This window comes from Gossypium hirsutum, chromosome A10 (assembly GCF_007990345.1).
Source record: "Gossypium hirsutum isolate 1008001.06 chromosome A10, Gossypium_hirsutum_v2.1, whole genome shotgun sequence".
Classification (NCBI taxonomy): Eukaryota; Viridiplantae; Streptophyta; class Magnoliopsida; order Malvales; family Malvaceae; genus Gossypium; species Gossypium hirsutum.
The window spans coordinates 56,095,536-56,121,261 of NC_053433.1; the positions used below are offsets into that span (position 1 = coordinate 56,095,536).

The 25,726-nt window shown below is 33.9% G+C and overlaps 2 protein-coding genes across 2 annotated transcripts; both read right to left on the reverse strand.

The window, feature by feature from the left end:
- Positions 1–16,195: 16,195 nt before the first annotated feature.
- LOC107897685 (stem-specific protein TSJT1) lies at positions 16,196–18,981 on the reverse strand. Its single transcript, XM_016823216.2, has 4 exons — positions 18,596–18,981; positions 17,582–17,822; positions 17,343–17,463; positions 16,196–16,631 (listed from the first exon to the last, which is right to left on the reverse strand). The coding sequence occupies exons 1-4, from the start codon at positions 18,796–18,798 to the stop codon at positions 16,441–16,443; spliced, it is 756 nt and encodes a 251-aa protein (XP_016678705.1). The 5' UTR covers positions 18,799–18,981; the 3' UTR covers positions 16,196–16,440.
- Positions 18,982–21,204: 2,223 nt separating this feature from the next.
- LOC107895796 (uncharacterized) lies at positions 21,205–22,008 on the reverse strand. Its single transcript, XM_016821021.1, has one exon. The coding sequence runs from the start codon at positions 22,006–22,008 to the stop codon at positions 21,205–21,207; it is 804 nt and encodes a 267-aa protein (XP_016676510.1).
- Between the last annotated feature and the right edge of the window lie 3,718 nt (positions 22,009–25,726).

Consider the following 25,726-nt stretch of genomic DNA (forward strand, 5'->3'; position numbering starts at 1 on the left):
TCCAGACCTTTACCGAACGTACTCACATAAATGGTTTCTTTCACATGGCCAACGTCTCATAATCATATAGCAAAGCATCAAAACATGTTATATTATCAACATAGCCAAATAAGCATATTAAGCATAAAAACATCAATAAATCATTTAATTATAACAATTAATGTATTTATTTGTATATGTACTTACCTCAGTACAAAATATTAGAAATCGAGCCTAAACCTCGTAAACCTTGTTCTTTCCCCAATCAAGGCCCTATCTCGATTCTCTTGATCTATAATACCAAATTTAGCTCGTTTAATACATACATTACTCAAAACGACCCAAAATTCATACTTGGGTAAAATAGTAATTTTACCCCTATATTTTCATATATTTGCAATTTAGTCCCTAGGCTCGGATAATACAATGTATGGGATTTCTTAGTTACCCAAGCCTAGCCGAACATTTTTCATGTTCATAACAGCCCAAATTTTCATTCCTTTCACATTTTTCTACCCTTTTTACAACTTTTACAAAATAGTCCTTAAAGCCCTTTTCATGAAAATCTACTTAGTAAAAGTTGTTTACCATCCTTTAAACTCTCATATCCCTCCATAAATCATCAAAACATTAGTTTCTCATGCATGGGTAAATTTCTAAACATGAACTCTAGCATGAAATATGGGTAGAAATAGAGAGAGCAAGTTAGTGGGATTTCAAAAATACAAAGAACATTAAAAACGGGGCTTGGGAGCACTTACTATAGAGCTTGGAAAGCTTGAAAACCCTAGCTATGGAGAACCCTAAAATTTTGGCAGCAACATGGAGAGAATGAGCTGATTTTTGGCTTATTTTCCCTTTTTATTTCATTAATATACCAAATTACCGAAATGCCCCTAATGCCTTTCCTTCAAATTTTTCCATACAATCCCATTTTTGTCCAAGAACTTAAAAATTGGGAAAATTGCTCTTTAAGACCTCCTAATTAATAACCCAAAGCAATTTCATACAAATTGCTTCTAAAACATAAATTTTGCAACTTATTCTATTTGGTCCCTAATTTCCAATTGAACACATTATACTTAGAATTTCTTCATGAAACTTTACGCATGCATATATTAATATTCTAAACCTCAGAAAAATCATAAAAACAATATTTTAACGCCAGATCTGTGGTCCCGAAACCACTATTCTGACTGGGCCCTATTTTGGGATGTTACAAGATATATGTATATTTATGCGATTATATAAAAAATAGTATTTGATATTGTTTATATTTAAAATGTGAAATTAAAACCCTATTAATTGTATCAGGCTGATTTAGATATAGATGGCATGCCATAGGATTGGAAGAGTTCAAGGATTTCTTCGACTTCGAGTCGATGAGACACTGGGTGTCAATTTATTACTTCGGATTTATTTGATGAGGCACTGGAAACCAATTTAATTCGGTTTAACCAAAGAGACACTAGGTGTCAGTTTACTACTTTGAATTATCTGATGAGGCACTGGGTGTCAAACTGGTGTGTTTTGGTTGGATCCTTGTATCCGTCTGAGTCTGAGTCGTGTTAATAGGGGTAATTAAATGAAATGGCACTATGATTGATATTGGATGATATTTTATGTGAAATGAAAATGGGACAATAAATTGAAATATGGATTGAGACACATGAATTGCGTATTCATGAATTGGATATAGAATGAACAATATTGTTGTTTAAATGATATGTGTATCATAGTGTGAAAAGCTATTATATAGCAAATGATGAGAATTGAGTATGGTATGAATGATGTATTCATGAATTGAATAATTGAATGACTAATGTCATTGTATGAATAAATGTGGTTTTTCATATTCAATTGTGCTTATAATTAAAATGCACATATTATATTATCTTGTCTTTAAATATTCGGATTATAGAAATACCACTGAGTTTTACTCGGCGTACAGTTTTTTTTCCGTGCGTAGGTTAAGTACTTAATTTTGATCGCCGATTCAGCATCCAACAACGGTCCCAATCTCAAACGTGGTGATGTTTATCCTTTTGTTTCGGCATATACCTAAGGTGTTGAACTATTAGATATTTTGTGAATTAATTAATGAGGTTACGTTGGTTGGTTATATACATATAAATAGGTGTTTGTGTTGAAGTTATATTATGGCATGGTAAATTGATGTTTAAGTGTTCATAAATTAGGCAAAATAGATGGAATGAGGTATGTTTATAAATTGGATCTGAATGATACTTTAACGATATATTTTGATGATATAATTGTGGTACCAATGAGGGTACATTGGTTAGGCACCTAGGATGTTTGTTTGATATGATTTGGATGTGTTTGGTTGTCTTTTGAATTGGTTAAATGAATGATTTTTAGTTGCTTATTTTTCAAGCTTGCAGGGAATGGTAAACTTGTTGTTTAAGGTACATTTTGAGTCCACACGGCCAGACATACGGACGTGTGACTGGGTCATGTGAGACACATGTCTAGCACATGAGCATGCGAGGCCATTTTGAAAGGGCACACGGTCTGACACACGAAAGTGTGGTTCGACCGTGTGACCTAAGTCAGAGAGTTACACGGGTATAGACACGAGTTGGGACACGGCTGTGTGTCCCTATTTTGAATGCCCACACAGTCTAAGACATGGGTGTGTCTCTTGACCATGTGAGTCACACGACCAGACCACACGGCTATGTGAACCCTGCAGCTTTGAAAATTTTTAATATTTTTCAAAAAATTCTCTAAGTTTCCGAATTAGTTTCGAATTGTTTCTAACACGTATTTTGGGCGTCGAGGGCTCAAATAAGGGACAGTGTGTATGAGTTTAATTGGTTTTTGACCTAATATAATATGATAAGCAATGTTTGTAATTTATTTATGTTTGATCGATAAGCTTTGGTAATGCTCTAAAACCCCTATTCCGACGACGGATGTGGGTTAAGAGTGTTACATGATAACTATTGTGAAAGTGAAAATATGTACATGTTATATATATGTTAAATGTTAGTGATAGTGTTTTGCTAAAAATGCAAATGTGCAGTGATAGTGCACGGATAATCGGTAAGTGATATGTGTTTGTTTCGAATATTTTAGCCTTATGATCTTGAAACCGTTGGATATAGTTGGCATGCCATAGGATTGTGACTATTCACCTATATGTACCGTGATTTTCAGCGTTGAGGCCCTGGGACATGTTGGAGGGATAAGGAAATGTGAGCTAAACTCAATTTAACAGGACATGTGAGGGGAAATAAGGAGAGTGTTAGCTTTACACTTCACTTTTGGGACATGTTTGACTTTATGAGTCTATGTTTAGTGTGTTGGAGATTGTGTATTTAATGAGTGATGATAGAGCCACTTTTATGTTTCATAGCTCAAGTGTCAAATTATCTTAAATTATGAATATGTATGTATTGTGATATGTGTTTATATGACGTATGACAATTATGCAATTTATCTATAAACATGTTTTTGAGTATTGCGATATATGCTTGAATGTTATGCAATCACATGAGTATTGCGATATGTTCTTGAACATTGTGTAATTATACGTGTAATGTGATATATGCTTAAAAGTGAATATGTTTACCTTGTAAATGAACTAGAAAATGATGCACGAGTAAGAATATTATGAAACTAAAGTTAGAATTGTTAAGGTTGTGCTATATGGTTGTTTCATTAATGCTTGATGAACTGTTTGTATGGTAGTTGTTCTTGGCATTCACCTAGCTTGTTAATCTCACCCACTCCCTTCTTTAACCATTGCAAATTAGTTGTGTGCCATTATGAGCAGTGTGGTTTCTGAGAGGTGATCCAAGCAAGCCTATTTATTATTTTCATAGGTGTCCTATATTTATTTATGTTTGGGGGAATGAGGCAATTCGGTAGACTTGTTATAGCCCTGTTGATTTCTAGACATTATGCTAGTTTTTGGTTCGGTTTATAAGGATTACATGTTATTGTGATGCTTGGGCTCATGAACATGAGAATGGATTGACGTTACTTGCTCGAACACGGCTTTGCGATATTAAACTGTTAATTAGGCCGTTGAATGATTATTGGTTAAAGTATTGATGTATGATGTTTAGAAACTAAATTGGAATGGATTAATTGCATATGTATGCTGCATTTTTGAGGTCAGAGTAGAGGTATCGATAATCGAGTTTTAAAATCGACACCTCTATGTTTTGAAATGTGCAAGAAGTTAGAATAGAGATTTGGTATTGATACCTTTGCTCGAGTATCGATACGCAGGGTAAATTTATCGATACTTCATAACAAGTACCGATAATTTTCGAAACTTTAATTTTTAATCGAGAAACAGAATGCAAGTTTGGTATTACTTTTCCAGCTGGTATCGATACCACTTAAAGAAAATATCAATAACTTAGTGTCAGTATTGATACCTATGGACCTGGTTTGAGAATTTTGCTAAATGGACCTTATGTAACACCCCTTACTCGTATCCAAGGCAAGAATAGGGTACGAGGCATTACCGGACATAATTGTAAACACACATGCAAATCTGAGCCATTAAATTTTATTTGTTTTAAAAACATTCATACATATGCAAGATTTCCCTTAAGCGGGCCTACGAGGCCCTAAACGTACTTTGAGAGTGGTTAGGGACTAGACCGGGTACTTTAGAAGGATTCGGGAAAACTAAGAAAAATTTTCCAAGAAACAGAGTCACATGCCCGTGTGGGTACAGGGACACGCCCATGTGCCCAGGACACGTCCGTGTCCTCAGGCCGTAACTCTCTGACCATGACGTCAACAAAAAAAATTTAACCACACGGCCAAGCCACACATCCGTGTGCTAGGCCGTGTCATCCACACGGCTGAGACACGTGGCCGTGTCTCTGTCCATGTGGCTAACACTTAGGCTATTTTCCAAGCCTTTTGTTACCATTAATCCCTCACATCTTTACACAAATCAAATTTATACATCATGACATCATTTTAATAATTTAGCATACTTCACTAAGGTGTATTCTTAACTTTAACATGCTATCATTCACAAGTTTCACATACTCATATAATATCAAGTTTAGACACAATAATCCATATTCATTGACCTTGTCAAGTGACCTTATTTAAACATTAAGCATTCATGTTCAATCATCATCGTCTTATTTCTATACCATACAATTACTTCATGGCTATAACCATTTTGATTGGTCATGAAGCATTTATCATACACACATGTCTTAACACCAATCATGCATGTCCAACATCATAAACACGTCATCACATCACAAGCATTAGAACTTATCATGTATAACTAGGCTTACAAGACACAATCATTATAAGCCACATCCCATGGCTATATACAATGAATCAATATAAGTCAATACATTTGGCTAATCATAACAACATCTATCATAAAAACTAAGTCCCTATACATGCCACTCACTTGAAGGTGCTTAATACACATATGCTAATACTCCAAAGGTGATGGCTTGATAGTGTGATGCTGCCTCTGACGATCCCCAACCCCGAGCTAACCTAACAACACTAAAGAAATGAAAAGGAGGGAGTAAGCTTTACGCTTAGTAAGTCCATATGAAAATAATAAGCAATATGCCAACATGTTTCTCAAGGTAATGCAACCTTAATTACACTTTTACTTATATTATGGTCATGTTATTTTCTCGAGACATAGTTACTAAATTATTTATATCTGGATCTACAGAACTCCAAATTAAGATCCGATAATTTTTCCTAAAACTAGACTCACATATATTCTTACCATAAAATTTTCATAATTTTTGGTCTAGCCAATAAATACAGTTTATTCTTTAAAGTCTCCCCCGTTTCGCTATTTAAAAGCTTCAACCTTTCTTCACTAAAATTTATTTATCTCTTAGTACGGGATTCAAATAATGTTTCCATCTATTTTTCTTGAAAATAAACTCATTAAGGACTTAGTATTATGAATTCTAACCCATAATTATTTTTTTAGAATTTCTAGTGATTTTCCCAAGTCAGAACTGGGGATTCCAAACTCATTCTGACTTGTGTTACAAAAATTCCAATATCTCATAATATGAAATTATTTCACTTACAAAATTCCCTTTATATGAAACTAGACTCAATAAGTTTTAATTTCATATTTAATTCAACATCTAATTTGATTTCCACCATTTTTGATGGATTTTCAAAGTCGGAAGACTGCTGGTGTCCAAAACTATTTTAGCGCAATATAATGATCACTATCATAAGATCATTTTCAACTAATCATGAACTCACCATTTCATGGATCCCATAATCGATTACACAATAAAGCTTAATATAAACGTCATTAATTCTCATGGCATACTTAATCATACAAGTTAGTCACATAACAATACATGATAATAATGGTCTTAGATGAGCTCATTATTACAAGCATTCCAATTCCATTTCCCATATTAATCCCGTTGAATTCCTCGGATTCTTGATGGATATTTCATAGTACACTTATAGCATACTAAATCCTTTATCATCAATTCATGTTAGTGACCTTTTCAATGAACGCACTCTCACGAACCTCAATCCTTATAGTGGGATTACCAGTCCAGGCTAAATTCCCTACAACGACAATTACTCTAATGAGCTCAAATCTAAATTACCAGTCCAGGCTAAATTCAGGTCCTAGTTTGGATTACCCGTCCGGGCTAAATCCATTTAAACACATATTCTTCGGAAGGCTAGATCACCTAAGGAAAACCCGTCCGGGCTAGATCCTTTTTAACGTCAATTCCTTTTTAGGGAAATCCATCGAACATCCTTTTCATTCAACCGGGAATTTTAGTCCTCTTTTCATCATGAATTATTATACCATGAATTATTATACCATGAATATCAAAATTTCATAACATCAAAGAGCATACATTTTAAATATTAAAAGTATACATTCGAGTTACACGAACTTACTTGTCGAATTCTCATCGGGTACAACCGTGTAGCAATTCATACAACTCATGTAATAGTAATTTAACATTAAAATTCAAGTATAACATTGCATTATTATTATCACATGAACTTACCTCAAAAGCAATTACGGCCAACTATTCCAATTTAGTCCATAATCTCGAACTTTCCCGATTTAATCCCGAATCTCAGTTTTCTTGATCTAACATTTCAAATATAGCTCATTTATTATTAAAATTATTCAAATTGACCCAAAAATCATACTTTTACAAATTTTTATTTTTACCCCTAAACTTTCACTTTTTTACACTTTGGCCCCTAGGCTCGTAAAATTATTTTTATTCAATTTCCTTGCATTTTAAGCCTAGACGAATCATTTTCATAACTATAGCAGCCTCCAATTTTCACTAAATTGCACTTTTATGACAAATTTTATAACTTTTACAAAACGGTCCTTTTAAGCATTTTCACCGAAAATCACTTAGCAAAACTCGTTTATTTAACACCCAACATTCATTTCTACCATTGGACATCAAAAAACATGCATATCACTCATGGGTAAATTTTTAAACATGAACCCTAGCTCAAAATAATGGTAGAAATAGGTAAAACGAGTTACCGGGACTTCAAAAATGTAAAGAACATTAAAAGCGAGGCTCAGGATCACTTACAAATGAGCTTGGAAGCTTGAACCAAACCCTAGCCATTGCTTCCATGGTAGATTTGGCTGGACAAGAAGAAGATGGACAAATTTGGCTTATTTTCCCTTTTTAATTCTTTTAATTATTAGATTACCAAAATGCCCCTAACTTAAAAATATTCTATTTCACCCATTTCATGTCTATTTTTGATCAAAAATTAACCAATGGTCTAATTACCATTTAAATACCTCCAATTTAAAATTTCATAATAATTACACACCTCTAACATGTAGAACTCAACTTTCGCACTTTTTACAATTTAGTCCTTTTAACTAAATTGAGTGCCTAAACGTCAAAATTTTCGAACAAGATTTTTACGAAATCATTCCGTGAAATTTTAGACCATAAAAATATAATAAAAATAAACTTTCTTACGTCAAATTTGTGGTCCCGAAACCACTATTCCGACTTGGCCCTAATTCGGGATGTTACACCTTATGCATGTTTTAATACGTTTATAAGACTATTTAATGTAAGTTTAGCACGTGATAATGATAACTAGCTAATATGATTGATTTAAGACCGATGCAAATAGCAAATTGATGGATGTTTTGTTTGAATGAGCTTTTATTTGTTGGTTATGACATGAGACGGTGGTGTGGCATCCTGATATTCGCGATTAGCGACCAAACCAGGTATAGGGTGTTACATTTCATAAGGTTTTAATTACCTTGAAGCATGAGAAAACACTTTTCTATCTTGCATCAGAACACATCTCAATCCATTGTGTGATATGTCACTATAAACCACATATTCTTTGTCCAGTTTTGGTTGAATCAATATTGGGGCTTCTATCAAAGCTGCCTTTAATCTTTCAAAACTTTGTTGACACTTTTCAATCCATTCAAACATAACATTTTTCAGAAGTAGTGTTGTCAATGGCAATGCAATCATAGAAAATCCCTCTACAAACCTCTTGTAATAACCAACCAATCTAAGAAAAATCACCAAAATTGTCTATAAGCCAAGGATGTTTATTGAGAACTTTCCTTTCTTTGAATGAGTAAAAGCACCAAAATCCTCTACTAATCCAAGGCTTCTCTTATCCTTGTTCAAATCTCCATTACCCAAATATAAACTTTCTCTTCATGAATACATAACATGAAAAATACCAAATATCAAAGCTCATTTATGACTTATGTGAAATAACCATGAATAATCTTATTGGAGATGGAAAAATATATATTTTCTTATCTTATTCTTCACTTTCTCACAATAACTCATGTTTTCTCTCTCTAGCTTATGAAAACCCTTGTCTTCAATGATGAAGATGATGATGATGAAATCAAGTTTAGAAATGGATTTTCTATTAGATTATTGCAAGAAAATAACTTGGGTGGTGGAAATTCTTAAAAAGATTTGAGAAAACATGAGAAAAATGAAAAGGGGAAATTTACTCTTCTTCATGCATGGTGGATGGAAATGAGGAAAATGAAAGCTTTGCCATTTTTTCTTTCTTTCACTCATTCAAATAAAAGTAGTCAAAGTCAATCCTACATTAAAATGAATGGCTCCCAAATTTTCACACTTTAAAAACCTCAACATCTATGGCTATAATTTCTCTCGTACTAACACTAATTAAATAATTTTAAAATTGTCATTATAATATTCATTATAGGTCCCAAAATATCTCTTAAATGGGGAATGTGTACTTTTAGCCCATTTCTCTACTTCACTTTTATTTACAAATATGACACTTAACACATTTAATCTTCATATAACATTATAGAATTCCATATTAATTCCATACATCAAATTTATTATCATAATACTATTTCCACCATAAAAAAAGTTGAGAAATGATCAAATATTGTTTTATGGAAAAATTATCATTTTGTCTCTTTGTACAATTTCTTCACAACAGTAAACACTTATTCAATCTAAAAATAATATCAAAAATATATCCCTTAATATAAATTCATAAATGGTGAAAATACACTCTTATCCATTTTCGAGGAAAATGAAAATTTTACAATTTAATCCACAAATCATTTTTCTTGGTATGTGTACATACTCCATGTCAACTTAATATCAATAAATAATTATCAATCCATAATATCTCGAATTGACCACTTTACACTTTAGTCTTTTTTTTCACAAATTCGCATTCAATATCTACTTTATCGATTTCCAACAATAAATTCTTATAGTCCCTTTTAAAAATTCTCTTTATTGGTTTCATATTTGAATTTTTCACTGTAGCAATCCCCAAACTAACGTCACTTACCGTATCGAGAAATGTGAGGCATTACAAGTTGATAGGATTTGAGCCACATTTCCCTACCCTTCCTTAGGCCCATTGTCTAAGAAAAGACGAAGAAAAGAAATTTCACCGTTATACATACTTAAAGAAAAGCATATTTTCACAAGTTCCTACACACAATGGAACTTAAGCTCAAACACTAGCTTGAGCTAAATGAAGAGCTCTCAAAATTAAGGCTATTTTTCTTTATATATTCCTCATGGTCATAAATATCCTCAGGGAAATAATGTCTAACACTTCATTGTCAAAACTAATGTTTATAACAAATGAAGCAACCATTCTTTAAAAACTTCTCACCTTCACAATAACTATTGCAAAAAAAAAGGCAACTTGCACACAAACAAACAAAATATTAGATAAAAGTCATAAAACTTATCTTTAGTAGTTGAACCTACATGTGAACCAATAGATGCATTTTTCCTAATTGGCACAGTATCTTTCGAACCTTCGTTAAAAATCCCAACTTTATTCTTTCCCTATTTTCAGTTGTAGCTTTTGTATTTCAATACTTTTATTTGTGACAAGGGCAATAAGCGTAGTTAACTAGTATATCCTTTGGCTCTTTCTCTAGCCCTTGTGAAACCTTCCCCCATAGTATCATTAGCACCATGTGGTCAAGCTTTGATACTAGGTTTCAACCTATCATCCTTCTTAAACGTCGCAAGCCCCAAATAATACATTTGGCACCCATTTGGACTTTTTTCCTCGAAGAAGTAATTCCAAATGTTGTGAACTGTAAAACTTCCCTCAACCTCCAACAATAAACCTCAACAAAACTATTCATACAATCGAAGGGATACCTTAGACTCTAAAGTAGGATTTTTTGTACTTCGCATGCTATAAGGCATCCACCGTCTAATAGGTAAAGTGAAGTTTTGCACTAAACAATGGCAAACATTGATATATTTGTCCCTCACTAGTTACATGTTGCTCATAATGTTATCTAACATGATACTACAACCTTCGATCAGGAGACAATTGTTACATAGGGGAACTTCACCACCTAGTAACTTTGGCCAAGACAACTTCCTAGTTCTTCTCACTTAGCTTCACTAATTACTCCACTTGTTTTAGAAGAACTGTTGCACTAAGAACTCCGGAACACGTCAGTCAATCACTCCTGACAACTAGGCCACTACGACAAGACAACCATCATTTGTCAACCACATATCCTACAACCTGGATGATGTCACATTACTCTCCTAACAAGGATCTTGAAAGGGACCAGCTAGCCTATCGAAACACGTGTCTCTTGAGGTCAGACAATATAAATACCTTTTTCACTCTTAAGATTCGACATGTTTAATCACATTTCATTCTATACCTTTTCTTCACTTGCTTCTCCCTCAAGCTCTCCCTTCAACTTCATTTCCTAAACCACCAAAATAGTATGACTTTCTGCCTAAATTGGATGAACCGTCCATAATCTCCATTACCTTACCTTCCTCTCCACTTCTCTATGTCAACAATGTACAATTCTCTTTTTATAACATATAATATATGTAACAGTCTGGTTTTGACCCTAGTTGGAATAGTGGTTTCGGGACCACATATCCGAATTAGAAAAATATTTTAATATTATTTTTCAAACCTATTATAAGTGAATTGACATGTGTGAAATTCTCGTGTGGAAATTTAACTGTTTGTATGCTTAGTTTGCAAAAAGGATCAAATCGAATAAAATGTAAAAGCTATGTGCTAGATATTAGAAGTGCTTATTTGACTTGGCTTTGTTTATGAGAGGTCCTTATGTGGTTATTATGCCATCTAAAAGGTTAACGGACACCAATGACCTTTGTAAAGTGGTTTGTTAATGTTTTATACTAAGGGAAAAATGGTAAACTAATTATAAATGAATTATAATTAAACTAAAGGCATGAAATAAACCATTTCATGCTCATATTTGATCGAAAATTCAAGGAAAGAAAAATAAAAAGAACAGCTAGGGTTCGGCTAAAGAAATCCTTAATTAAGGTATGTATTTTGATCGGTTTTTTATGATTTTTACGTTTTTGTAATCGTTGCTTCGTATACTGTCAAGCCTATGCCTCAATTTTTTATTTTGATGGTGATTTTGAAATATGCCATGGATGAATACATGAGTTTTGTGTTGTTAAATGGTAAAATATAAAAGCTTGATGTTGGGTTTACATGTTTTGTCTTTGGATTTTTGATGAATTTGAGCAATTTGGGCTAAATTGTAAAAATGTTATTTTGAGGGACTAAAATGTGAAATAAATGAAATGTGCGGACTAGTATGAGTACTAGGATAATTCAGCTAAGTTTGTGTATATGCAAATTATGTGTATTTTGTGATTTTGTGAAATAGGGACTAAAGTGTCAAAATGTGAAAATGTGAGGGCTAGTTTGTAAAATGCCCTAAATATGTGTTTATGAATTGAATTGAATTATTTGATGAATAAAAGGGTTAATTTTGAATACATTTAGATCAAGAAAAGAGGAATTCAGACTTAGACAGAGGGAAATCGAAGATTGTAGAATAAACAGTCCGAGTCGACAAATTCCGAGTACAAGGTAAGTTCGTACTTAAAATATGATGTTAAGTAAGTTTGGATGCTTTTATTATACATTGGTTGTATATAATTGAATTGGATAAAATTATGATGAATTGGAAGCATTGGCACTAAGTGTGCGATTTAAACTAGCTTCGGCTACTAAAGGCACTAAGTGTGCGATACCAACTTAGTTTCGGCTAACTGAAATGGCACTAAGTGTGCAGAATGATTTTAGCTTCGACTAATTCTTACAGCACTAAGTGTGTGGATGTTTAAGTATGAATAATTTACTGAAAGTCTTGAATTACTCAAGCTAGAGGTGAGAATGAAAGTGAATAGGTATGAGAAGATCCAGGTAAGTCTGATACCTTTGTGTTAGATGATATTATCAAAGTGAAGTTCATTGAATTGTTATGAACTTATGGATTGGATTGGTATAGATTTGATAGATGATTTGAGAATTTATATACATATTATGTATTGATGTTTTATGATTATATACTGTTGATAATTTTAGTACGAGCTTACTAGGCTTTTGAAAGCTTACTTTGTGTGCATGTTTGAATTGTTTTATAGATATCGAAGCTACCACAAGCTCGAGGATCGTCAAGGATCATCATCATACTATCGAACTCATTTTGATGCTTTTGAAAGTGTAAATAATTTTAAGTATGGCATGTATAGGCTAGAATTTCTATGTATTTAAGCTTTGATATGTATATATATTATGCCATGAGAGTTGGCTAGAAAATGGTATGTTTGAGCTTAGTTTTGGTAAATGGTTTGTGATGTCAAGTTGAAGAAATGGTAAGATTATGCATAAGTTAGAAAGTGTTATAAATGAGCTTTGAAATGAGCATTTTGGCATGTTCTTATAATAAGATTTTTAATGTGTCTTGGTATGGATTTGAATAGGTTATTGAATGATGATGATTTAGTTATAATGAAGCATGTGTTGAGCATGGAATTGGCTGAAAATTTTAGTATAGATGTTGTGTAATATTGCTTGTAGGAACGACCCAAAAAGGGGTGGCAAGTTGGCTTAAACCAAGCCTGCATTGTGCCACACGATCAGGGAACACGGGCGTGTCTTGTGGCTGTGTATGCAAAGTAGTAACATCTTAAGATCACACGGTTAAGGCACATGGGCGTGTCATATGACCGTGGGCTTAAGTCAGTAGCTAGCTAAGTATCACACGGCCATAGCACACGGGCGTGTCTGTTGGCCGTGGGTGAAAGTCAGTATGTATGCTCTGTTTTGGCACGGCTGGATTACATAGGTGTGTCTGGTGCCCGTGTAAGGCACACGGCCTGGTCACATGGGCATGTGACCTCAACAGAATTGAAAAATTTTCTGAGTTCTGAAATTTATGAATGTGTTTGGTTTAATTCCGACTGTCCTTAAAAGTATGTCTAGGTCTCGTGGACCATCATAAGGGATAAATTGTTTATGATTGTCTATGTATTAATGTTATGTGATATCTGTGATTCTGAATTGGTCTGAAATGTTCTGTCTGTCAGGTAATGCCCCTTACCTATTCCGGCGACGATTACAGGATAGGGGTGTTACAATATACATATAGTAAATTAAATTCATACATTTATATTGCATTTTTGTTATTTTAAATTTATACCTTACTTTTAAAAGTTTTTCTAAGTTGAGATTTTTTTTTCATTTAGGGTAAATTACACCAACAGTCACTCAACTTTTGGGTAGCTAATAAAATAGTCACCTAGGTTTCATTTTAGTCACTCAACTTTTTAAAAATAACAAAATAGTCACTAACGTTATAAAAAAGTGACAAAACAGTCACTGATTAACAGTTCTCGTTAGTGTCTTAATAAGACCGCTGATGTGGCAAGTTAACTAGCTGATGTGGCCAGTTAACTTGCCACGTTAGATGTCCACAGTGGAAGCCCACCCAATTTAAGAAGAAATTGAAAACAAACCCCTAAAAGAACCCTTTTAACGGAGAAGAAAAAGAAGAAGAAGCAGTAACAGTAGAAGAAAAAGAGACAATTATCAAGTGCAACCATTGGTTTATTTTATGGAAGGAAGTCTCATGCTTTTTTCCTCTAAATTTTTAGTATCAAATCTCAAATATAAGGTACAATTATCAAGTGGCGAACGTTACCCTGTACCAGACAAATCAACTCCAGCTTACATCACTGTCGGAGATGGTGGAAATCAAGAAGGTCTAATTGGAAGGTTAGTTTGATGGCATGTTGCAACAAAGACAAGAATGATATTTAGCTACTTGTTTACAGTTAATCTATTACAAACTACATACCTCGCTAAATTAAGCAAATGGTTTTTTGATTCTGCAGATTTTTAGATCCCCAACCAGAGTATTCTGCATTTCGAGAAGCTAGTTATGGTCATTCAACACTGGAGATCCAAAATAGGACCCATGCATTCTACCATCGGAACCGCAATGATGATGGGAAAAAAGTGGCAACTAACTCATTTGTATTACACAATCAGTACTGGTGAGTACAGTCAACCTTAATCTACATAAGGTTGTATGTTAAATGAGGAAACATCAAAGTCTGTAGTGAAACAACTAATGATAATTTCCAATAATTTTGCTGAAATTACCCCAGTGCACGAAGCATTTTTAGAGTGTTTGAATGATATAATTAGCAAACTTTTTAGAACAAAATATGCAGTGAGTGGTATATGTTATAGGAGAATTGATTCACTTGAAGATATGGTTGTGTTTCGTTACAGGTCAAGCAATCTGAGATGAAGAAAACTGAAGAAGCATCATTTGAGTAGTGTGCTTAAGCGTATTGCTTCTTATTGAAAAGATGAACTTTTGACTAAAGCATTTCATCTTTGGTACAGATTTGGTTGACTAAATTTCAATAAGAATATGAAAATGCCAAAATTAATCAAATCGAGTAAGCAAAGATGCAAATTCCTTAGCATGAAGCCTCCCTTCGGTGTATCTTTTTCTTCGAAATCATGTTGTTTTTTAGCTAAACCACAAGACCCCGCCAACAATGGCGGAAGGTTACAGAGTTACAGAGGAAAAGAGCCAAGAAGAAGAAGAAGAAAAGCAAAGACATGGTGTTTCAATGGCAAAGAATCAAACCTCGCCAAATTAGGCAAATAAGACTTTTTTTTTTACAATCTCTTCTTCTGCTGCTATTGCTTCTTCTTCTTCTTCTCTGTTAAGGGGTTTTTTTAGGTTTTATTTTTTTCAATTTCTTTTTGGATAGGTTTTCTTCTTAAATTGGGTAGGTTTCCACTATATATCCAACGTGGCAAGTTAACTGGCCATATCAATAGTTAACTTGCCACACGGTAGTCTCGTTAAGACACTAACAGAAATTGTTAATTAGTAACTATTTTGTTACTTTTTTATAACATTAGTGGTTGTTTTGTTATTTTTCAAAAGTTGAGTGACTGAAATGAAACCTTAGCGACTGTTTTGTTAGCTATACTAAAGTGGAATAACTATTGGTGTAATTTACCCTTTCATTTATCAATTCTAATTCTAAATTCGTGCCATTTTTGTCAATCATTCTCGATATATCATTAATAAAAGAAAATGAAAAAGATTATAAGGATTCAAACACTATAATTAATGCCAAATTATGCGCCTACTAAAGATCAAAGCTGCACCCAAAAGAGTTTAAACTTTCAACTCTGCAACTCATCCATTTTAAAATTTCTTTTAATGTGGTAGTTTTAAGCTTTTTGATTTAAAAAAATTTAAGAAAATTACTTAAATACTTAAATACTATTTCTCAATTTGATTTAACTCTACATTAATTCAATTAAGAGTTTAATAAGTAATGTAAACTACTAGAAAAGAAAAATTAGAAGCATTTATGACAAGAAACATTATTTCATGTGATGTAGCATGGCGGGCTCAGTTCTGATGGTAAGCAAGCATGTACAAACCGCATAAACAGTTAACTTAGTTTGAAAATAGGAACCCAGTAATCCAGCCAAGCCATCGAGATAGCAAAATTAGGAATTAAAAATAAGACCAAGGGAAGGCTACCTAATAACAAAAGCCTTGTTGAAACAGGATGCCATTTCTAAAGCTCAGTAGTTAGAGGACCAGTTTGCAGCACTTCCAACCTTTTTCATTCCAGTTGATTTCTTCTTTGTCTCTACATCCACACTGAAAGTAGCCCCGCAAACTTGACCCGAACTGTCCACCCGAGGCATTGCCTTCAACTCATTAAGGGGGTGCTCATAGCTTTTTAACCCTCCAGTGGATGAGAAAAAGCACCCTGAAAAAGATATGGGGGAATTGCAAAACATCATCAGCAATAACGCCCTCGTTGTGCTCCAAAATTTTGCTAATAGTCTTAGGACAAACAACTATAGCATGCATGGCATGAAGACAAGGAAATAGATAGATCAACCCCGATTTAAACCTATGTTTGGTAGAAAAGAACCATATAAAAAACAAATGAGTAAAAGTACCATAAAGGCCTTTGAACTAAAAGTTGGATTGTATTTTATCCTCTCTACTAAAAAAATGAACAAATTAATTTTATTCGTTAGATCAAAGAGGAAAGTTTTTTTCTGTCAATAATTTTGTTGTTAAAAACTGATCTTTGTACATCAGCATAAGGTACACGTGTCTAATTATTCTATCAGCCAGACTAATTTTTAAAAGTACAAATGGATAATATTAACAAAAAAGACCAATTTGCTATTTGATCTAATGTATAAGGACTAATTTATTTATTTTTTTAGTAAAGAAGGGAAAATGCAATTTGACTCCTAATATAGGAGCCTCCACGATACTTTTATCAAAACAAATGTGTCTCATGCATATTTATCCCTTGAAATCTGTATATTTCCACCCAAATCACCTTGAGTTTTTGCTGTCATTCTAAACTAGTCTTGAATCCACTTTTAACATGCTTTAATCTTCACCTTGGGTCTGTTGCCACCCCCATTTTTCTACCTACTTGTGCCAAACACTAACTTACCTTTTGGGAATGGAGCAAAAGACTTCCCACAGCCCTTCTTGACAGTCTCCACATCATCTGCAAGAACAAGGTGGCTTTCAGCATCAGTTCCCCAGAAGAAAGGTACACATCCATCAGCATCCTGCACAAGAAAAGGAAAAAAAACTTGATCATATAGAAGAAAAAGTTACAAAGATACGCATTGCAGTGGCTAACAAAATTAGGTTATTGCAGTGGCTAACAAAATTAGGTTTACTTACAGAAGCTATAAATGTGGCTTTTGAAGAGCTATCATAGATAATGAAAGAAAATTTCCCCTGGATATCTCTTACAACCTGATCCGGAGGGTAAGGACCTCTGTCTCTGAGGGTTCGGTAAGCTTCGATAACAATGATCCCCTCATTTGCTGTTTTGTTCAAGCCATATTGTTGCTTAAGAACGGCTATATTCTCAATGTGGCCTTGAAACAAGCAGAATATGTCATCCACAACCGCAAACAGTCTGGAAACATAAAATCAAATACATCAATCTTCAATCCGTTGCATTGAGAAAACAATGAAAAAAAAAGTACTTTTCATGTCCGCTTTACGGTCTATGTTCGGGTTCGTGGCTATCCCTCCCAACAATGCCGTCTCCCAAGTTCGAACCCTATTCTCCCCTTGAGAGTGCAATGCTTGTTGGTACCATGTAAGCTTGTTATAATAAATCCATTACATCAGATCTTTAACTTTGGACTGTACTCTGTATCCCATGGTAAAATAATTCATCTATATATAAAAACAAATCAGGCCTTATAAGCCATTAAATAAAGATCACAGAGGAAGCTAATAAATTATCATAAAAGAATCCATATTATACATGATTCAAATGATACCCTGCTCAAGGGATCACTGGTGGAATTTCTTCAAGCTGCATATTGTTCTCAAATAATTCCAGAAAACAAAGGACAGCTCAAAATCTAGAAAGATATTCATCAATGACCAGCAAACAACAATTAATGTAAATTATTCATTTCTTTGGATATATTTCATTTGCTTTTTCCCTTTCTCGAAAAGCAAACAGTAAAAGGGTATTTGCATATATAAATCACAATTCTCATAAAAAATAAAACAACCAACATCATCTCCAACTAAGAAAAAGATCTAAAAATCAAACAGATCATCCAAGATCGGGATTCGATCGTCAAAACCCATCAAACAAAAAAGAGAAAAAGAAGAAAGAAAATGGGAACATTGAGCATGGTTAAAAATAGATGAAAAAAAGAACAGTTTTACCTGGGGAGAAGTGGGTTCTGTTTTTCAAGAGAATAAGCCATAACCCCAGAAGAGCCGAGACTGATGGAGACACAACCGGGATAAACAGAGGCAAAGTGATTAGGTAAGAAGCCATCTTTGAGAGCAGATACAGCCTGAGGGTTATCTGGAGCATTAAGAGCATCTGGGCTCTTGGCAACCGATTTGTCGAAAACTGCAAGCATTTCTTCTTTCTCCTTTCTTTTGCAAAGATCCGAAATTTAAACACAAACAAAAACCAATGTTTCTTTGATTGATAGATATCCTACCATGGGAACTGGCGATGTGGCACATATGAAGAACACGAGTCTGTGGGGCAATTTTTTTCAACTTAAAATAAGCAATTTAAGCCTTGCGGCAGCTTTTCATTTCCAATATTGCCCTTTTTGTCTAATTCTTAATAAAGGAGTAAATTAATCTACATTATCAAGTGGATTGATTTTTTTGTTAAAATTTTTATCTATTTTTTATCTTTAAAATTTTTTCATTTTCCGTCAACTCAAAGTAAATATGACATGACACATGTCATTATAATGTCATTCTATCAATCAAATTAAGTTTTAATAGTATAAATGAATAAAAATTTAAATAAAAATGATCAATTTGCTATATTGACATTACTAATATAGGTAAAAGTATCATGGATACTTTTATATTAAGAATTCGATTGCATTTTTCTATCTCTACAAAAACAAATGGACAAATTAATTCAGGTATATTAGATTAAAAAGTAAATTAGTCGTCGTTAAAATTTTAATTCATTTATAATGTTAAAAATGAAATAATTAGTCATAAATAAACACATACAAAAAAAATATGAACATAATTATTTATAGTTAATTTATCAAATATGAAAATTAAATAAAACTATAATAAAAAATTGAAATAAAAGAGAATTGAGATTTTACAAAATGTTGAGGCCCGTGAAACACGATTTTCTTAAGACATATCTGGCTGCTCCTACGGTATTTAGAGTAACGTTGGTTGAAAGTCTCTCAAGATACAACAACAGTAGTGATCGAAGTAGTAGCACCTCTACCACGATCAAACGAACGAACAATGCTTTTTTTATCACCGGAATATTTATAAAACACGAAGGATGGAAAAAAGAGATTTTTTTAGAGCAACAGGATGAAAATTGATAGTTTTATCGAAAAACATTGACTCGATGTGGTGATAGAATCTACGATCTATAATTGTATAGAATAGGTAAGTATCCACCCTTGAACCTTCCCTTACGAAAGTATATTTACTTTACTAGCTGACTAGTAGACATGATGTCCTTGAACTATTTTGCCTTTTATGTAAACGATGATATACTGTACACAACTACCTTCTTGGCAAGGTTTTAGTTCTCATGGTTATGTCCATATAACCGTGAACGTATCCAGGTTCTACAAGAGTTTGAGAGAACTATACCCCAATAGTCTCTTTGAAGCAACCCCACTTCACTCTTACATAGGTGACTTATATTGTTCGGCTTACCGAAACATACAACGGTCATTAAAAAGCATTACTTAACCTATCCCATTTACAGTCACTGTTTACATCATAGGAATAGACTTGGAATAAGTACCCTCACAGTGACCTCACAAGGTCTATGCAATTAGGTTGTCCCTTTGAACCTAGATCTTGGGATCTCTAGTCAACTAGGTAGGGTTTTCCTTCACATAGAGCCTTTTATTTTCATGGGCTTTAGTCATATTCCTTTCGATGTTTTAACAACATGATCTCGGTTTAAGCCTTTAGTTAGCGGATTCGCAATGTTATCTTTTAATTTTTTGAAAATCAATATAGATAACTCTGTTTAAGAGCATTTGTTTAATGATACTATGTCAACGTCGCATATGTCTCGACTTACTATTATATGTTACGCTAGCAAGACACCCCCTACACTTTCAAGTGGTTGTAGAATGGTTTTCTACCTTTCCATAACTTGTATGGTGTCTTGTCCCTTTTCTTGTAGGGTACCTTATTTAAAAGATAATTTACTTATAGAAACGCTACCCCCACATTTCGTGTTATAACCCAGAGCTTTTTAGCTTTTTAGCCATGCGTTTATCTTTTCCTTTAGAATCTGGTTTTCTTCTCGGTTACCCTATTTTAGGAAAGTATGGTGGTGTTATTGAAATGATTCCATATATCCAACACCATGATTACTTAAATCTTTTTATTAAGTTGGTTTTCAACTTCTTGCTTATAGAGAATAAATTCTCTTCATCTTAGCTCGTAGTAATGAAGGTAATAAACATTTTTATTCCTTCCTCTCGTTTAAACAAGCTTTACAAGCATTGCTATGTATTAGATCAAGTGATTTTTGACCTTTATTAATTTGCTTCAACACATGTTTCACGTTTATAATTATAATTGTTGCGAAACGAAGGAATGTGCTCTAAGTTAATTTATGTACGTGAAGTACCATAATTAACACATTCGAGCCTATTATGCCATTAATTAAATGACTTAAGCATATGAACAGGAAAGAACAACATTCTTATTTATAGTTTTGCTTTTACAGATATAGCATTTAATTTAATACATATCCCCTTCCCACAAATATTTCCCTTTACTAAGAACATTCTTATTCATAGTTAGGCACATAATTCCATATCGAATACTTCCTTGGAAATTTTTTCCACAGCATTAGCCTCGTTAGCTCTAACTTTCTTTGAGATTCTACAGTCGGATGACTTGTGCCCCATCTTGTTGCAATTGAAGCATTTTCCTTGAAATTTTTGCATCTTGGAAAAACTACCTTTTGGTCCCAGTTTAGGCCCATTTTGCAGTTGTTTTCCCTTCGTGAAGTCTTTCTTGACTTCTATGATGTTTAACCTAGCAATATTGTCATTTGCTCCTTTATTGAGCCTCTTTTTTGTACCTCTATTGTCTTCTTCAATCTGAAGTCTGACAATTAGGTCTTCCTCTGACATTTCCTTTCTTTTGTGCTTTAGGTAATTCTCAAAGTCATTCCAAGTAGGAGGCAACTTTTCAATAATGATTGCCATTTGGAAGGATTCACTTATTATCATCCCTTCAACAAGAATTCCGTGAATGATCAATTGAAGTTCCCGCACTTGATTCACAACTAATTTAGAATCAATCATTACAAAATTCAAGAATTTAGCAACTAAGAACTTTTTAGTTTTAGCATCCTCGGGTTTGTATTTATGGTCCAACGATGTCCATAATTCCTTAGCTGTTTTTTTAACACTATACACTTCGTATAGTGCATCCGACAATCCATTCAGGATGTAGTTTTGGCATAGGAAATTTGAATGTTTCCAAGTTTTAATGGCAGTGAAAGCGGTAACTTCATCTACCTCGTCCTCTTTAACAGTAGGAGGGTCATCTTTAAAAAATTTGGGCAAGTTCAACATGGTCAAATAAAACAGCATTTTCTGTTGCTAAGTCCTGAAATTTTGTCTTGAGAATTTTGCAGGTTTCTTGTTGTGGCTTACGGCAGCCGCCACCAGCAATACTGAGTTTTGGATTGAAGATTGCATTTGAACCAAATCTTCAGATTGAGAATTGGTTGAATTACTTGGAGTATCCATTTTTCTGTTAAGAAACAAAACCCGAATTAGAAAACTTATCAACTTTTGTTCGACAACAAAAATCTAATAAAACTCGAAACAAAAGTTTATAGGGTCTAATTAAAAATACAATAAAATAATGCACCTAGTAGGTAACCCTAAAAGAAATGTGGTGCACTCAGCACGTTTAAATACCAAGTTTTTCAAGGAACAAATCCTAGACATGCATTCTCATATTGTCTTTTTAATTCACCGTCAATAAATTTCTTTTAATTCAATTTAAAGCCATAATTAAGTGTAACACCCCGTACCCGAGTCCGCCGCCGGAGTCGGACACGAGGGGTTTGCAGACTTAAATCACTTCTTTGCACAATCCATTTTAAATTTTCCAGGCAAGCTGGCTAACTGCATCACTGTCACCTTAAAAATCATATCTTGAGTTTCAAAACTCGAAAATCAGCTTCGTGATTTTTCCCTGAAACTATACTCATATATGCATCTACAATTTTTTTTCTAGAATTTTTGGTCGGGCCAATTAGTATAGTTTATTAGTCAAATTCTCCCATGTTACAGGGATCGACTACACTGACCTTTGCGCATTACGACTTGGATATCTCCCTGTACAGGGCTTCAATACTGATGTCGTTTGTTTATATAGAAACTAGACTCAAAAAGGAATCCATTCATATATGGCATGACTTCTAATTATCTCTGGTTAATTTATAATGAATTTCCAAATTCCGAACAGGGAATCCAGAAACCGTTCTGGTCCTGTCTCACGAAAACTTTAGTATCTCATAATATACTATTCATATGAACGTTTCGTTACTTTCCTATGAAAATAGATTCATCAAGGTTCGTTTGCATAATTTATTCACTATTTAATTCCATTCCTACTATTTTTAGTGATTTTCCAAATCTACATCACTGCTGCTGTCAGCATCTGCCTTTAAGGTAGACTTTACCTATTTCATAGTTTCCATGATTCAACTAGCCCTTTTAGCATAAATAGCACAAATTATGATTGTGATTAACCATTCCCATGGCCAATCCTTGTTAAGCATATCCATACCAAATGAGTATAACATTATGCTCAAACATATATAAGCCATTTTCGCATGGCTATCCAAAATTATACAAATCCAAAGGGTCCATGACCCACAACAAAAAGGGTAGTCCTATACATGCCATTTCGAAGTTCAACCAAAATTGTACCAAAAGGGGGCTTTGATAGTGTGGGCGACTTCGACTTCAAAATCCCGAGTCCGATAGCTGAAGAACCAAAATCTATAAAACAGAGAATCAAAGAAACGGAGTAAGCATTAAATGCTTAGTAAGTTTTGAGCAAAGAATTTAGACACAACCAAAGTATAGCATTCATGTAGCTAAACGGATAATTTCATATGCACAAATTTTCAATATCATACTTACTTCACATTACCAACCCTTTTTATTCATACACAAAGATCAACTTAGCCAAAGGCCGGTAGCTCATTTATCAACTGAGCGAATACTTATTTGTAAGGGCTCAACTAATTCAAAGCACATACGAAACATACCTCAATGTTGGGATGTTACAAGCGTATTAACTGAAATTTTTACAGCAAGATCATTCATTCCCAAATCACGTACCTTCGGAATTTAACCGGATATAGCTACTCGTTCAAATGCCTTCGGGACATAGCCCGGATTTAGTAACTCGCACAAATGCCTTTGGGACTTAACCCGGATTTAGTAACTCGCACCAATGCCTTCGGGCTTAGCCCGGAATTAGTATCTCGCACAAATGCCTTCGGATCTTAGCCCGGATATGGTCACTTAGCACAAAGCCTTCGGGACTTAGCCCGGACATCATTCGAATAACCATGCACATTTAACAATAAATCATGACACATTCGTATTTCATTTTCATTAGCAAAACTCAAACACAAGACACTTATCACTCTTGCCATTTCGGCTCAATAGCCACACACAAAGAGCACGATTTTGATTTGCTTAAAACATGATCTAATCAAATAATAATTTAAGCTCTATTACTCAAGAACTTACCTCGGATGTTGTCGAACGGTTTCGACGACTATTCGACCACTTTTTCCTTCCCTTTATCGGATTTAGTTCCCCTTTGCTCTTGAGCTTAATTCAAACAAATTTAACTCATTAAAGTCTCATTTTGCTAGGTTATGGCCGAATATGACAAGGAGTTTGATAGGTCATATGGCCACCTTTTAGCTCAAATACACAATGGTCATACGCATTTTTAATCACATCAAGCAATTTAATACAATTCATTCGAACATCAAAAGAGAAGCTCAAGGTACTTAGCCCATATATACATTAGACACTAGAGTCACATATGTACGAAATCACGAATCGAATTCAACATACTAGCTAATATTTCCCCTTAGCCGAATTTTCTAAGTCAAGCTAAAGCCATCAATAGGCTACCTATGGCCGAACATACACATAACTTATATACTTATTCATGTGGCCGAACATACATGTCTATGTTGGGGCCAATTGCATCACAACACCATACCATTTCAATTTTTGGTCATGGTTAAACAAAGAACTTAATGTCTTACTCAAAAATGCTAAAAAGAAGATTCAAGAATCATCAATCCACCATCACATGCACCATTACAAAGCTTCACTTTTAGCATGCAAATGATATCAACACCAATCCACCTTGGCCGAATATCATCTCCATGACATAGTAAAGATTTGAACCATGGGCTATTTAGAACTCAAGCTAACTACTAAAACATGCATGCATCTCATGGAACATCATCAAACATACCTTAGTCTATCAAACCACCATCGCCGATTTCCTCAAAGCTCTTTTTCCTTCTTTTTCTTTCTCCTATTCGGCCAAGAACAACATGAGAGCTTTTCTCTTCTTTTTTTTTTTGGTCATGCATGAGAATGATGAACACATTTTTTTCTCTTTGTTTTCTTCCTTCAATTTCTTATTAGTTTATTGCCCATGCTTCTTATTTTATTCTTCCATTAACACAACATGTTTCATGACATGTTTTGCCCATGCTTCTTATTTTATTTTTCCATTAACACAACATGTTTCATGACATGTTTTGCCCATCATCCCTTGTCATGGCCGGCCACTAGTACTTAAATGGGGGGAAATTGACATGCAAGTCCACCCCTTTGATTACATGCACTATTAGGCCACTTGCATTTGCCTAGCACATTTCTAAATTTTCTCACATAAGTCCTATCAACTAAATTCACATGCAATTAACTAAATCGAAGCTTAAAACTTTCACACATTTATATTCACATATTTTAGGCAATAATTATCACATTCAAATAATTTGGTGACTCGGTCTAGCGGTCCCGAGACCGCTTTCCGACTAGGGTCACTTTAGGGCTGTCACATTAAGGCTACCATAAACAGAAAAAATTCTTTTTGATTTGTTAAATGGCTGAATAAAATTTTGAAACAAAATCAAAATTAATATTGTTAAATGACAGGATTAAATCCCGAAACAAAATTATATCATTAAATCAAAATAAAATCTATTCAATGGCAGGAATTAATCCCAAAATAGAATTATTTGATTAC